The sequence below is a fragment of the Saccostrea echinata genome, unplaced genomic scaffold (genome assembly GCF_033153115.1).
Source record: "Saccostrea echinata isolate AGI-Se365-2 ecotype Australia unplaced genomic scaffold, CSIRO_AGI_Sech_v1 ptg000009l, whole genome shotgun sequence".
NCBI classification, from domain to species: Eukaryota; Metazoa; Mollusca; class Bivalvia; order Ostreida; family Ostreidae; genus Saccostrea; species Saccostrea echinata.
Window position 1 is genome coordinate 24,705,495 of NW_026889758.1, and position 15,627 is coordinate 24,721,121.

The window sequence follows — 15,627 nt, forward strand, 5'->3', positions numbered from 1 at the left end:
AGAACCCTTAAACCTGGGGTCATAAAATTCACAATTTTGGAAGAGGCATCCTTGTGTATCATAACAATGTACTTTAGTCTGTTTAAGCAATACCCAGGGGCAGAGAAGAAGATTTTCAAAGAAATAATTCACTTTCACTATAGGATCTATATAGCCCCGCCCTAGCACCAGAACTCCTGTCCCCGGGGCCATGAATTTCACAATTTTGGAAGAGGCATCCTTGCTTATCATAACAATGTACTTAGTTTGTTTAAATAATACCCAGGTGCAGAGAAAAAGATTTTTAAAGAATTAAAACATTTTCACTTTATAATCAATAGAGCCCCGCCCTAACACCACAACCCCTGATCCAGGGGCCACGAATTTCACAATTTTGAAAGAGGCATCCTTGATTATCATAACTATGTATTTAATGTGTTTCAATAATACCCAGGAGTAGAGAAGAAGATTTTCAAAGAATTAATGCATTTTCACTATATAATCAATAGAGCCCAACCCTAACACCAGAACCCCTGACCCAGGGGCCATGAAATTCAAAATTTTGAAAGATGCACTCTTGCTCATCATAACTATGTACTTAGTTACTGAATTTAATACCCAGGAGCAGAGAAGAAGATTTTCAAAGGATTAATGCATTTTCACTATATAATCAATAGAGTCCCGCCCTAACACCAGAACCCCTGACCCAGGGGCCATGAAATTCACAATTTTGGAAGAGGCACTCTTCCTCATCCTAGCTATGTACTTAGTTAGTTTATTTAATATCCAGGAGCAGAGAAGAAGATTTTCAATGAATTAATGCATTTTCACTATATAATCAATAGAGTCCCACCCTAACACCAGAACCCCTGCCCCAGGGGCCATGAATTTCACAATTTTGGAAGAGGCACTCTTACTCATCATAACTATATACTTAGTTAGTTTATTTAATACCCAGGAGCAGAGAAGAAGATTTTCAATGAATTAATGAATTTTCACTATATAATCAATAGAGCCCCGCCCTAACACCAGAACCCCTGCCCCTGGGGCCATGAATTTCACAATTTTGGAAGAGGTACTCTTACTCATCATTACTATATACTTAGTTAGTTTATTTAATACCCAGGAGCAGAGAAGAAGATTTCCAAAGAACTAATGCATTTTCACTATATAATCAATAGAGCCCCACCCTAACACCAGAACCCCTGCCCCTGGGGCCATGAATTTCACAATTTTGGAAGAGGCACTCTTACTCATCATAACTATATACTTAGTTAGTTTATTTAATACCCAGGAGCAGAGAAGAAGATTTTCAAAGAAATAATGCACTTTCACTATGTGATCTATATAGCCCCGCCCTAGCACCAGAACCCCTGACCCTGGGGCCATGAATTTCACAATTTTGGTAGAGGACTCAATGCTTATTACAATGATGCCAACAGTTTGACTGCTTGATGTCCAGGAGTAAAGAAGAAGATTTTTAAAGATTGCATTAATTTTGGTGGTTTTAGCCCCACCCCTCAGGCCCCAGGGGGGCAGGGACCATGAAATTCACAATTTTTGTTCCCCTTCACCCATAGATGCTATATGCCAAATTTAGTTGAAATTGGTTGAGCGGTTTCAGAGAAGAAGCTAAAAATGTTCAAATGTTAACGCACGACGCACGCCGACGGACAAAAACGGATAGCAATAGGTCACCTGAGTGACTCAGGTGACCTAAAAACATTCACCATTGTTTTCTTAGAAACAAGATACAGTCACATAAATACCACTTTGACACACAACATTACATACCTGGTTTTTAACCGTTTATTATCACAGTTTTCCAAACATTAGGTACATGTACTAGTACCACAGTTTCACACATTTGCATCCTTTTCACGCATTAAATGTTAGTCTATTACTAATTACTAATTAAAAATATGCTATTTGAACACGAAGTCTATTTTTTGAATCTCTTGAGACATCTTGGGACTTTGTTAGTTGTTCTAGTGTCCTCTTTTGGTGATCCTTTGCTCTAGCTTATCAAACCTGGCTCTGTTGCCTTGGTTCCCTATCGGGGTCGTGTGGGGGTCGATAAGGGGGTGCGTCTATTCCTGTTAACAGAAACAAATACTAAGCTTTTATAATTGTCATTTTATGGTAAATCCTCACAGCATAAAAACTGTAAAATACTGTAAACACACTTTTTTCCATGGGGAAATAATTCTGCAGAATCACAGTTTCTGTTCAATCTGTGAGTAGAAAAATACGTGGATTTTTTTGATTGGCATTTTATGTTCCAAATGAATTAAAAGTACGCTGTGACAAATTTCCACAGAAAAATTGTGATCGCATGCATAGCGGTAATTAATCTCACACAGAAAAAAAGTATGTCTACATTATTATAGCTCTGTAGGTGACATGCTGAAGTAAAGTATATAGAAGTACATTTACTTAATGAACCTTCACCAAAACCAAATGCAAATAATATTGAATACCCAAGAATAAATCTGCTGTGAAGTTAGCCATAATACCATTTAAGCAGAAATTTTAGCAAGGATTCAATTTTGGCATATTCAGTGAGGATGTCGAAATCGCTAAAATTAAATATGGCTAACAATTTATTCCACATTAGAGGTTACTGTTATCTTTTTATGCACCATAAAATCACTAAAATTACTTCTCATTAAAATTAAATACTAATTTTTTAGGACAAATCGTTAAATTCGTGTCTCGCTAAAAATTCCACTTATACAGTAGTACATAATACAGAAACTTATTAAAGAAAAAATTGAGAATTAAACGAAACAGAAAAAGAGTCCCTAAGCCAATATCATGCATTTACCCTGACCATCATTCCGAAGAGGAGGAGAAAGGGGTCCCCTTGGGGGACCTCGTAGATGAGGAGGTGGAGGCATATCAGGAGGAAATGGCATTCTATGTCCTGGTGACCTTGGATCTAAAGGAGGAGGAGGAAGCCTTAACCCTCGTTCATAAGGAGGTGGTGACCTTCTATCCAGTGGTGGAGGAGGCCTCCTATCAAAAGGTGGTGGTGATCGAATGTCCATGGGATGTGGAGGGGGCACACGAGAACCCATGGGTGTTTGTCGTCGATCAGGGCCGTCCATTGGTGGAACTCTTCTGTCCTCTGGGAAGGGCATTCTCCTGTCCTCTGGATTGAAGGGTGGAATTCTCCTGTCATCAGGACCCAGGGGAGGGGGTGGTCTCCTCTCTGAATCTGGACCTGGGGATCCAGGGAAATCCTCATCTCTAAAACAGTAAAACATTCAATGATGTTTGATTAAAAAATTTAGTCTGCCAAATCTCTTTACTCAAACAAAGATTTAACTAGTTACATAATTATGATTTTACTTACCTTGGACCACTTGGGGGCAAGCGGCCTCTTGAACCTGGCCTCTCCATTCCAGGTATGGGAGGACCATTCATCATGCCTAAAAACAGAAAATTTAATGATTAGCAATCCCAAACATTTCATAGAATAGTTCTTTTAGTCCAAGTAAACTGCATTTTTGCTAACAAAATAATATATTGATTGATATTTATGTTGTATAGTAGGACTGACTAATATTTGTGTTTTTTTGTAGTGTACTGCATGACTGACTGGTATTGTTGTTGTTGTTATATTGTATACTTATATTAGCCTGGCTGTAACATGTTGAAGGATTGATTTTAGATTTGTAAGTGAAGCAACGAAGACGTAGCACTACCTGGTGGAGGCATTCCTCTGGAGGGGACGGGTCTGATCAGCCCACCTGGGGGTCCCTGCATCAGTCGCCGCTCTAAATCTGTCAACCTAATTCAAAAATAGTAACTAAGTGGTATTAACCTACATATATATATCCAAGTTTATCTCTTACATGATATGGTATTAAACTAAAGTTCATAGTAAATTCAAGCCTTAAAGCCATGTCATCCTCTTCCCTTAGAAAAGTTTAAAGTATAAATTTAATCATTTTTGAAATCTTATAATCTGTAGGATTTATTCAGCACTGACTTTTGTCGTAATACTGATGCTTCATGTCTTGTCTCCTTCAGTTCTCTCTCAGCCGCCCGTGCTGCAAGCTGTGAAAAGAGAGGCCTGGATTACTGTATAACTCTCTTATAACAGGCCTAGTCATAGCAAAGTACAGGGTACTTAATACACGTAGAGTAAGTGAATTTTGTCTTAGAGATAAGTTAAAGCAAAGGCATTTTGAAGTCCTTAAAAGATAACAATAAATGATTCTTACTTTTGTATGAAAAAATTTTTACAATTATAAAAGACTTAGTATAAAGAGAACAAGAGGCCCATGGGCCACATCGCTCACCTGAGTAACTTTGGCCATGCTGTTCTTTACCAGATTTCCCCCCTTTTAATATACCTATTGTGGCCCCGCCCTACCCCCGGGGAACAAAATTTGAACAATTTAGAATCTACGCTACCTCAGGATGCTTCCAAATATGTCTCAGCTTTATTGGTCCAGTGGTTCTTGAAAAGAAGATTTTTAAAGATTTTTCTTATATATTTCAATGTAAAACTTGGATTCCCTATTGTATCCCGCCCTACCCCGGGGGTCAAGATTTGAACAATTTATAATCTACACTACCCCAGGATGCTTCCATATAAGTTTCAGCTTTTCTGGCCCAGTGGTTCTTGAGAAGAAGATTTTTAAAGATTTTTCTTATGTATTTCAATGTAAAACTTGGATTCCCTATTATGGCCCCGCCCTACCCCCGGGGGTCATGATTTAAACAATTTAGAATCTACACTACCCCAGGATGCTTCCATATAAGTTTCAGTTTTTTTGGCCCGGTGGTTCTTGAGAAAAAGATTTTTTAAGATTTTCCTATATATTTCAATGTAAAACTTGGATTCCCTACTGTGGCCCTGCCCTACCCCCGGGGGTCATGATTTGAACAATTTAGATTCTACACTACCCCAGGATGCTTCCATGTAAGTTTCAGTTTTTCTGGCCCAGTGGTTCTTGAGAAGAAGATTTTTTAAGATTTTCCTATATATTTCAATGTAAAACTTGGATTCCCTACTGTGGCCCCGCCCTACCCCCGGGGGTCATGATTTGAACAATTTAGATTCTACACTACCCCAGGATGCTTCAATATAAGTTTCAGTATTTCTGGCCCAGTGGTTCTTGAGAAGAAGATTTTTTAAGATTTTTCCTATATATTTCAATGTAAAACTTGGATTCCCTACTGTGGCCCCGCCCTACCCCCGGGGGTCATGATTTGAACAATTTATAATCTACACTACCCCAGGATGCTTCCTTATAAGTTTTAGCTTTTCTGGCCCAGTGGTTCTTGAGAAGAAGATTTTTAAAGATTTTTCTTATGTATTTCAATGTAAAACTTGGATTCCCTTTTGTGGCCCCGCCCTACCCCCGGGGGTCATGATTTTAACAATTTAGAATCTACACTATCCCAGGATGCTTCCACATAAGTTTCAGCTTTTCTGGCCCAGTGGTTCTTGAGAAGAAGATTTTTTAATGACCCCACCCTATTTTTGTCTTTTCTTGATTATCTCCCCTTTTAAGGGGACTTGGCCCTTTATTTTAACAATTTACACTCCCCTTCACCCAAGGATACTTTGTACCAAGTTTGGTTAAAATTGGCCCAGTGGTTCTTGAGAAGAAGTTGAAAATGTGAAAAGTTTACAGACGGACGGACAGACGGACGGACGGACGGACGACGGACAACGGGTGATCAGAAAAGCTCACTTGAGCTTTCAGCTCAGGTGAGCTAAAAAGCTACTTCTATTTTGAACATATAGAGAACTTACCCAGTTCTCATGAGCTTTCTTTTCATTAGCTGCTATCTGCAAAAGATGTCAAAAATTGGATATAAAAGCTACTGTAATAAATTTTTAATACTGTTGTACAATGCATCACTTTTTACCTCATATGGAGATTGTTTAAAATATCACTTCAAATGCTGTGGTTTCATAAATTTTCAAGGGGATTAGCTTTATGATCTGCGCAAAAGATACAATATCCTTGATACGTAAATTCACGGACAGCTGCCTTCTTTCATTTTTTTTATTAGGAAATTTTATAGTTCAATGATCACTTTATTTCATGATCTGGCTCAACCATAAAACAACAAAAATTGGTGTGTGACAAAAAAAATAATAATGGAACCATACACTGCATTCATGTACTGCACATTTCTCTACATTTTACTTTTGTTCACATCTTTGTAGAATTATCAGATATGCAATACCTGAGATCGGAAATCTCTCTCAGCTGATAAAATTTCCCGTTTAAGATCTTCCACTTGAGCCCTGAAATAATTAAGTGTATTTTTAAAACAATATTTAACTGGTATACAGCATTTGAATAAAGTTTAAATATTGGTTTTTTTATTTAATTCTCCTGAGGTTTGAAATGTACATAATTTTTAAAAATTTTATCAACCAGCAGTGATTTTTTTTTTTTAATACATTTTTTTAAAAGAGGCCTGGGCCTTTACAATTGGGAAAAATCGACATTTGTGTCAATTTGGGAAAAATCAATAAGATTGTAATTAACTTTAATTTACAGGTAAAATAAAATAAATAAGTAATTAGGGTCCCACAAGGATTTGGGGGTGCCCTATAGTAATCACTCTGTCTGTCTGTCTGTCCGTCTGTCTGTCTGTCTGTCCGTCTGTCATTCTTCCGTCCACAAATTTTCTGTTTTTTTTTCCAATAACTTTTTTTGTAGTTGACCAATTAAGTTCAAATTTGGTATGTTGGTTGAAGAGGCAGTAAGACATATTTTGATGCTAAGTTTCTCTATGTCATCCACTTTGGAGCTGGGGTGGTGGGGTAGATTCCTTAACTTTACATTAGAATGAATGCCAGGGCAAAGAGAGATAACTGCTGAGAATGTTCCTATTGTAAACTGTGAAAGCTGCAACTAGTCCCATGGGATTAATTAACTTTCCTCTTGAAGAAAATCCAAAGCATTATCTGTTTCTGTCAAATTGAGATTAATTAACACCTCTGTCTGCAAATGAAGTTTGTTTTGAAGTTAAGGTCAATTCTGAATGATTTACATTCTCTGAAATGTGGATTTAAATAATGTTCATACTTTATTTTGGTAAAATACACAATGAGTTATGATTTTATTAAATTCTAAAAACAAGATATACATGTACATAAAGATATGTTGTTGTTTTTTTTAAAAATTGTTTTTATTTATTTATTTTATTTATTTCTTCATTTTTTTTTCTTTTTTTGCTGCAGTATGTAAATTCAAGAATACTATTAATTTCAACAGGTAGTCCAATAATAAACTCATTCTATCATTACTGAAAAAGTTCTTATTGTAAACTTGGAAGAAAAGGATGTGAGAGCAGTACAATTAATCCCCTGGGATTAATTATCTTGTCTGGGGCAGAAGATTTTCCAGGCTTATCTTTATTTGTCACTTTAAGATAAATTAACCTTTGTCTGCAACTGATGTTTGTTTTGAAGTTAAGGTCAAGTCTGGGTGATATTTGCATTCGCTGAAGGCTGGCATTTTATAAAACACATGCTTTATTCTTGTTTAAATATACATTTAATTGAGTTATTATAGATATGATGTTTTTTACTGCCTTGTGTAAATACAGGGATACTCTTTACAGGTTGTTGGATATTTATGAATTATCTTGAAATTTTATAAATACAGTTGTTATTGCATATTCTTCTTTGTATATTTTTTAATTTTTGTAATCAATTAAAATTCTCATTCTGTAAGCTGCACCCTTATATTTCTACCCCTCGGCGGGGCCCTTGCTGACTGGTCAGTTTTCTAGTTTCAACATCATTTATTCAATTTATTGCTTATAAAATAACAAATTAGACACCCTTATCCATTAAATTTTATAACTTTCCTATTTTTTTTAATTTTTGAAAGTTATCAATGATTGTCTTTATATTTTTCATCACGGTTTTATTTTGGGAAAAAAGCAACTCAAATTGGGAAAAACTTGGTAATTTTTGACAGGGGAAAGGGCCGATATTAGGACCTAAGTTTAGTGTAGAAAAATCACTGTGGTTACCATGCCTAACTTTGAAAAATGATAAGTTTATTTAAGAGACAAATCTGTTTTACTTTGATCCATCCAGTTCCTCCTGCATCATTTTTGTTCTTGTGTCTGAGTTCTCCAGCTTGTTAATATTCATCTTCTTTAGAGCCTCCTGCTCACCCAACTCCCTAAGAGAATAAAGTAATTCTGACATTCTGACTCCCTATGATAATAAAGCATATAAGTCTTAAATATAAAACATACATATAGTCAATTTCTTGACAGCTGATTACTAAATGGGACAAATAAACTGATAGACAGAAAATTAACACAACAAACAAAATGAACCTGGCCAAATACAGTCATGAAATTCTGAAAATGGTAGGATGATGAAAACCCAAAGATACTGTATCCAACTAAAATTAAATTCATAAGAAAGTCAAGACTCCCATATCACTTCAACATGTCCCTTGTATTCCATATTCATTTATCAATGTCAAATCCATAGTTCAACTGTACTTGGCAGGGCATATACATTGTAAATGATATATAAATGTCTTATATAATTGTCAAGTGATGCACATTTGGCACTATACACTTATCTAAGATTGAACATTTGGTTATCCTCCTATTTTTGAAGTCAACCATAGTGTCACTTACCTTTGAAGTTCTAGCTCTTTCTGTTTGAAGTAGCTAGATAAGACCTCTAACTTTGTCTGGGCCTCACTGTTTTGTCTCTCAGCCTTCATTTTGTCTGACTGAAGATTTTCTGCCTTCCTTTCCAAGTCCAAGATTCTCTCTACACATAAAACATAAGAAAATAAACTACATGTTATTTTCTATCTTATACCATGTACTTAACTACAACAAGGAATTTATAGCCAATATCAAGAAATTTTACTATGAATCACTGTACCATTTCACTAGTTCATGCATGACAGTAATCCATTATTGTATTACATTACATTGTATTACATTACATTATTACATTACAGTAAACAGACCTTCCATGTCCCTTCTACTCTGCATTTCTATGTCTAATCTGTTTTCTAGTGATCTCTTCTCCTCCTCTGATGCCTTTAATTTTGCTGAAACCTTTGAAAAACAAAGCAAAAGTCCAATTAATTTTATGAGTTGAAATTCAAGAGAAGTGGTACAAGATACATGAAGATATCAAGTCTCTATGAATCAATTTCTGTAAATACACATGTACCTGTGACACATCCATCATGGACTTCAATTTGGATTCAATATTTCCAGAATCTATAAAGAAAAGAAAGTTCTGAGATTCCTTAGTTCTTGCTATGTGTCAAATTTTAAACACCATTTGCTTTGCTTTTACAACATAAAATGATGTTACTAGAAAAACCTTGAAGTGTGCATATATAACCATCAATATCTCTTTAGCAATTAAAATCCCCTATCTTGATTGCTTAACCTTAAGTGAAGTCCTAGTATGAGTAAATTAGATGCATCTTTTGGCCCAAAAAAGAATACCTGTACTTTTAATGTCTTAAGAGTTTACCTGTCTCGTCTCTGTTTTCCTCCCCTTCTTCCCCCTCCTCCCCTGCCTGGTTCTGAAATGCCTTCAGTTGGAGGAAACAGTCCCTCAGAACCTGACATCAAACACAAATCCATTTCACAGAATTCTTCATTGCAGAAAGCAACTTGAAATTTTCATTTTAGTTTTGTCAGTTTGTCATATTTTTTGGTCAAAGTTAAAAGTAAGTGAACTGACAGAATTCAAGATATGAATGACCAAGTGAAAGTTTTGGAAGTTGAGGGTAGTTGGCCTTACTTCTATTTCATTCTCTTTGTAAGCTAAGTCCTCAGCCATCTGCTTCTGTTCTCCCTTCACATAGTCCAGCTGTTCTGTCAGCTCCTTCACTCTGTCAATCACAAAAACAGAACAAGTGTATTTTGATAAAATTGTGATCAAAGCTTTAGTATGAAATACGACATACTGTAAATTTAAATAAATTTTTGTTTACAGAGATTTTGTACTTACTTCTCACTCCAAACATGAGCTTCTTCAATTAACTGAAAAATAACATGAAAAAAATGATACAGCATTACATTACAATGGTTCTTACCTATCATTTACAAGGATATCCTTGGTTCTTAACTGTCATTTACTAGGATATCATTGGTTCTTACCTGTCATTTACTAGGATATCATTGATTCTTACCTGTCATTTACTAGGATATCATTGGTTCTTACCTGTCATTTACTAGGATATCATTGGTTCTTACCTGTCATTTACTGAGATATCATTGGTTCTTACCTGTCATTTACTGAGATATCATTGGTTCTTACCTGTCATTTACTGAGATATCATTGGTTCTTACATGTCATTTACTAGGATATCATTGGTTCTTACCTGTCATTTACTGAGATATCATTGGTTCTTACATGTCATTTACTGAGATATCATTGGTTCTTACCTGTCATTTACTGAGATATCATTGGTTCTTACATGTCATTTACTGAGATATCATTGGTTCTTACATGTCATTTACTAGGATATCATTGGTTCTTACCTGTCATTTACTGAGATATCATTGGTTCTTACATGTCATTTACTGAGATATCATTGGTTCTTACCTGTCATTTACTGAGATATCATTGGTTCTTACATGTCATTTACTGAGATATCATTGGTTCTTACATGTCATTTACTAGGATATCAGAAGTTTTTACCTGTCATTAATGAAGACAAGAGAGGTTCTTACCTGTGATTTATTTGCCACTAGGTGAGACACCTGGTCTGTCAGACTCTGCACCTGAGATTTCAATGTTTTTATTTCCCCTGATTTCTCTTGTACTTCTTTGTTAGCCTGTATGTAGAAATTCAGCATTTTAACTAATAACACAATTTAGTATTTTACAGGCTGTTTAATGCTTTATAATTGTGCTTACTTCTTTCAGTTTTTCATTTGTTTTGTTGTACTTCTCATCTTTCTGCTTTATCTGTTTCTCAAAGTCTTTCAACTAAAACAAACAAAAATAAAGGAAGGTTGTGAATAATGTAGGAACCTACTGTGAAACATTACTGATGAACAGAGTCTATGGTAACCATGAAAGAATGAGGAAACTGGTAATGGTTCTCATATGAACATGCTTATCTGTAATTTGTTAAATATCACTGTAGTTCCTTCTCTCTGTACAGCATATGAAGTGATAAATGGTTAATTCAGAGTAAATGTATTTCATGTAACTCTCGTTCACTGTATGTATAACCAAGTAAAGTAAACACAGTTCCATGTGTAGCAAGCACTGCTAGAACTGAAGAACTGCATTCATTACAGTAAAACATACTTATAGCAAACATGCTTAAAATGAATTGATCCAGTCTCTGTAGCTTTAAAATACATGTATATTGTGCACGTAACTGATATAACGAATTAAATTTATAACGAAGCAAAATCGTCTGTCCTTATACTTTGTTAGAAGTGTGTTTTACTGTATACACAAATATAATTCCCATTGTTTCTCTTTCTTTGGAGGGGGGGGGGGGGGGGGGGGGACTGATTTCATTTGAATTATTGTATTCACTGTAATAGTGTTAAATCAAATATTATTGACTATTTAAATATACATTTTATCCAAGTTTAATGTGTTCATTATAAATGTGATTGAGTAAAACATTGTCAGACTGTGTTTACTATTTAGATCAGAGTTTGTCAGTCTGCGTGTACCTGGTTGTCTATAGATCGGAGTTTGTCAGACTGTGTTTACCTGGTTGTCTTTAGATCAGAGTGTGTCAGACTGTGTTTACCTGGTTGTCTATAGATCGGAGTTTGTCAGACTGTGTTTACCTGGTTGTCTTTAGATTGGAGTTTGTCAAACTGTGTTTATCTGGTTGTCTTTAGATCGGAGTGTGTCAGTCTGTGTTTACCTGGTTGTCTTTAGATCGGAGTGTGTCAGATTGTGTTTATCTGGTTGTCTTTAGATTTGAGTTTGTCAGACTGTGTTTATCTGGTTGTCTTTAGATCGGAGTTTGTCAGACTGTGTTTACCTGGTTGTCTTTAGATCAGAGTGTGTCAGATTGTGTTTACCTGGTTGTCTTTAGATCGGAGTTTGTCAGACTGTGTTTACCTGGTTGTCTTTAGATCGGAGTTTGTCAGACTGTGTTTACCTGGTTGTCTTTAGATCAGAGTTTGTCAGACTGTGTTTACCTGGTTGTCTTTAGATCAGAGTGTGTCAGATTGTGTTTACCTGGTTGTCTTTAGATCGGAGTTTGTCAGACTGTGTTTACCTGGTTGTCTTTAGATCGGATACTGTGTTTACCTGGTTGTCTTTAGATCGGACACTGTGTTTACCTGGTTGTCTTTAGATCGGATACTGTGTTTACCTGGTTGTCTTTAGATCGGAGTTCCTTTGTCTTTTGTGATAGTTCTTGTTTTACTTCTGTGTTCTCCTCAGACACAGTGTCAACCTGTTCCTTCAGAGCATTGTTGTGGAGCTGGTAAAGAACAAATTACATAAACAATCTGAAGAAAGGGGGATAATAACATATTCTTAAAGTGAAGTGATTCCACAACATATCATAGAATATGTCATAGGGGATGTACAATTTTTCACAGAATCATGACTTGATTTTTCCAATTTAAATAATATCTGCAGTAATAAGTACCTGTAAAGTTTGTAAATCTTTCTGAATATCCCCAACAGAAGACTGTGTGGACTTCTTATCCTCCTCAATACACTCCATCTTTTAAAAGTAAAATTAAATGAGCTAGAATTCAATATTAATTCAAATATTTTCATGATTATGGCTTCATTAAAGTCCTCTATGAAAATAAATATACTTGCATATCACCTTTTTTCTCAAGGTTTTGAAAAAAATTCCATTAAGAGGCCCATGGGCCTTGACGGTCACCTGAGTATAATGAGTTTCTCAGGCTATTTACCCCACTGGAACTCTGGTCTTGTGTGACAAAATTTTACAGTCTGTACAGGTTTGGCTTTTCAGGTGAACAAATAATTAAAAGAAACTAGCTACAAAGGCAAGTTGGAAATGGTCTAGAAGTTTCAAGAAAGCAAAAACTGAGAACAAATTCATCATATTCAAATAAAATGTGTGATATTTCATAATTCATCCTTACCTTCTCCTGAAGGTCACTGAGTTCATCCTCCAAATTCTCCTTCTCTTTGGTAAGAATGAACAATTTCTCTTCCAGGCCTCTAACCACAACTACAAAGAAATACATGTCCTGATCATTCATATCACTTTATTCTACCAATACTAATTTACCCTTTTCTCATATTCAGAATAAGTAATCTTACCAACAGGGTCTTGTTTCTTAGTTTTTCTGCCTCCCTGTAAAATACATTATATGGACTGGTGATATGTACCAGTAAACATAAAAGACTTTCTAGCTATAAAAAAAGCAACTGTCTTTTTTCATAAAAATTATTGCTTTTTATCTTGATGACTAAAACAAAACCAGGTTAGCACATACCCCTAAAATGACACTGCAGCAAGTGACGATCATCAGAGATGCTAAGGTAACTATGGTAACAAGAATTGTCATCTGTGGAGACAGTCCAAGTGGTTCCTGTTCAAGCAGTGCCTGCACTGAGGGGGGAAGCTGTCAAAAATACATTTATTCAACTTATACTCATATTGATTATTGATATGATATTGATGTTTTCAGACGAGTTTTTACATTCTACATCACTATAGAAAGATTATTTTCAGGGATCAATGCATACTTACTGGGATTACAAATGTATATAAGACAAATGCCACATGTAAATTTTACATAAAGGAACACTTTGGAAAAACTATAGTCAGGGTAAACATTCATTTTTATGCCCCCGTAATCGAAGATTCAGGGGCATATAGTTTTTGCCCTGTCCGTCTGTCTGTATGTTTGTCCGCAAAAACGTTAACCTTGCCCATAACTTTTGATTGGTTGGAGCTATGGCTTTCATATTTCACATGTGCATTCCTTGTGACAAGACCTTTCTTTGGGTATCATCAGATTTGACCTTTTGACCTTGACCTAGGAGTTTGACCCACTTTTGCAAAATTTTATGAGACTTTAACCTTGGCCATAACTTTCGAACAGTTGAAGCTTAGGCTTTCAAACTTCACATGTGTATTCCTTGTGACAAAACCTTCTGTTGGGTTGTGACTCTTTGACCTTGACTTTGACCTACTGTTGAAAAAACTTTAACCTTGGCCATAACTTTTGAACAATCTGTGCTAGGTCTTTCATACTTCATATGCGTACTCCTTGTGACAATACCTTTCTTTGGATACCAACAACTTTGACCTTTTGACCTTGACCTCGGAGTTTGACCTACTTCAATTTTGAAAAATTTTAACATTGGCCATAACTTTTGAACAGTTAGTGCTAGGGTTTTCATACTTCACATATGCACTTCTTGTGAAAAGATTTTCCTTTAGATACCAACCACTTTGACCCTTTGACCTTGACTTTGGAGTTTGACCTACTTTTGAAAAACATTAACCTTGGCCATAACTTTTGAACAGTTGGTGTTAGGTCTTTCATACTTCACATATGCATTCCTTGTGACAAGACCTTCCTTTAGATACCAACAACTTTGACCCTTTGACCTTGACCTTGGAGTTTAAACTACTTTTGAAAAACTTTAACTTTGGCCATAACTTTTGAACGGTTGGTGTTAGGGCTTTCATACTTCACATGTATATTCCTTGTGACAAGACCTTCCTTTGGATACCAACAATTTTGGCATTGACCTTGGAATTTGACCTACTTTTGAAAAATTTAAACCTTGGCCATAACATTTGAACGTTTGGTTCTAGGGCTTTTACATTTCACGATCATGTGTATCACTTGTGACAAGACCTTCCATTGGGCACCATTTGACCTTGCCTTTTTACTTACTTTGAAAAAACTTTAACCTTCGCCATAACTTTTCATCGGTTTGTACTAGGGCTTTCATATTTCACAGGTATATTTCTCGAGACAAGACCTTTCTTTGGGTACCAACATTTTTGATTTCTTGACCTGGAGTTTGACTTGCATTTGAGAGACTTTAACCTTCGCCATAAGCTGCCATACGGGGGCATTCTTGTTTCACAAACACATCTTGTTTTCTTACAGAAACTGTTAATTATAGATTGAATTCAATAGATGTATTTTTCCTTTTTGTTTTTGGCCTTTTCAAGCTATAAAAAATGCAAATATATTTATTTCTGATATTTTAAATATTAAATTTTTATGAAATATGTAAGAATTTGAAAACAAATGTCCAAGAGGATTCAAACCAGGGTATATAAAAATATCACTCTTGTAAATTGTGCACTAAAAGGTCACATGATGTAAACTGTTTAAAATCCCTTCTAAAGGTATCAAACTTTTTCTAGAGCCTAAAGGACATCCTGACCAAAATTACACTGAAAAAGAGTCCTAACTTTCACAAAACTGATATCCTGCTACATTTGTCAGATACATCCATATACCGGTAAACATTCAACATTGAGAATTCCACACTTTCAAATCGATACTTTTGTGTAATCTCTCATTCATTTTCTACAGATTTTCACTCTTCTTTAAGCCTTAGACTATTGTTCCCTCAAAGAAATTCTGTCTACATCAAGGAAATTTTATGACAGAAAATATTTCTGTTTTTATCCAGGAAACCACTGTCATATGAGCAGT

At 35.5% G+C, this 15,627-nt stretch overlaps 1 protein-coding gene across 2 annotated transcripts in view; it reads right to left on the reverse strand.

The window, feature by feature from the left end:
* Positions 1–1,693: 1,693 nt before the first annotated feature.
* The window catches only part of LOC133182084 (melanoma inhibitory activity protein 2-like), a 32,940-nt gene continuing 19,006 nt past the window's right edge, over positions 1,694–15,627 (reverse strand). Inside the window, exons 9-29 of one of the 2 annotated variants that reach the window (XM_061316803.1) lie at positions 13,435–13,563; positions 13,259–13,292; positions 13,078–13,166; positions 12,606–12,683; positions 12,324–12,434; positions 10,889–10,960; positions 10,702–10,806; positions 9,977–10,008; positions 9,767–9,857; positions 9,494–9,584; positions 9,182–9,231; positions 8,973–9,063; positions 8,629–8,767; positions 8,055–8,156; positions 6,196–6,256; positions 5,756–5,791; positions 3,977–4,044; positions 3,690–3,775; positions 3,338–3,413; positions 2,813–3,231; positions 1,694–2,075 (exon numbers count right to left, since the gene is read on the reverse strand). In XM_061316803.1, coding sequence (XP_061172787.1) covers positions 2,005–2,075; positions 2,813–3,231; positions 3,338–3,413; positions 3,690–3,775; positions 3,977–4,044; positions 5,756–5,791; positions 6,196–6,256; positions 8,055–8,156; positions 8,629–8,767; positions 8,973–9,063; positions 9,182–9,231; positions 9,494–9,584; positions 9,767–9,857; positions 9,977–10,008; positions 10,702–10,806; positions 10,889–10,960; positions 12,324–12,434; positions 12,606–12,683; positions 13,078–13,166; positions 13,259–13,292; positions 13,435–13,563 — 2,031 coding nt within the window. In that variant the 3' untranslated portion in view covers positions 1,694–2,004. Of the gene's footprint in view, positions 2,076–2,806; positions 3,232–3,337; positions 3,414–3,689; positions 3,776–3,976; positions 4,045–5,755; positions 5,792–6,195; positions 6,257–8,054; positions 8,157–8,628; positions 8,768–8,972; positions 9,064–9,181; positions 9,232–9,493; positions 9,585–9,766; positions 9,858–9,976; positions 10,009–10,701; positions 10,807–10,888; positions 10,961–12,323; positions 12,435–12,605; positions 12,684–13,077; positions 13,167–13,258; positions 13,293–13,434; positions 13,564–15,627 lie in introns of both variants that reach the window. The other variant, XM_061316802.1, reaches the window with a different exon arrangement.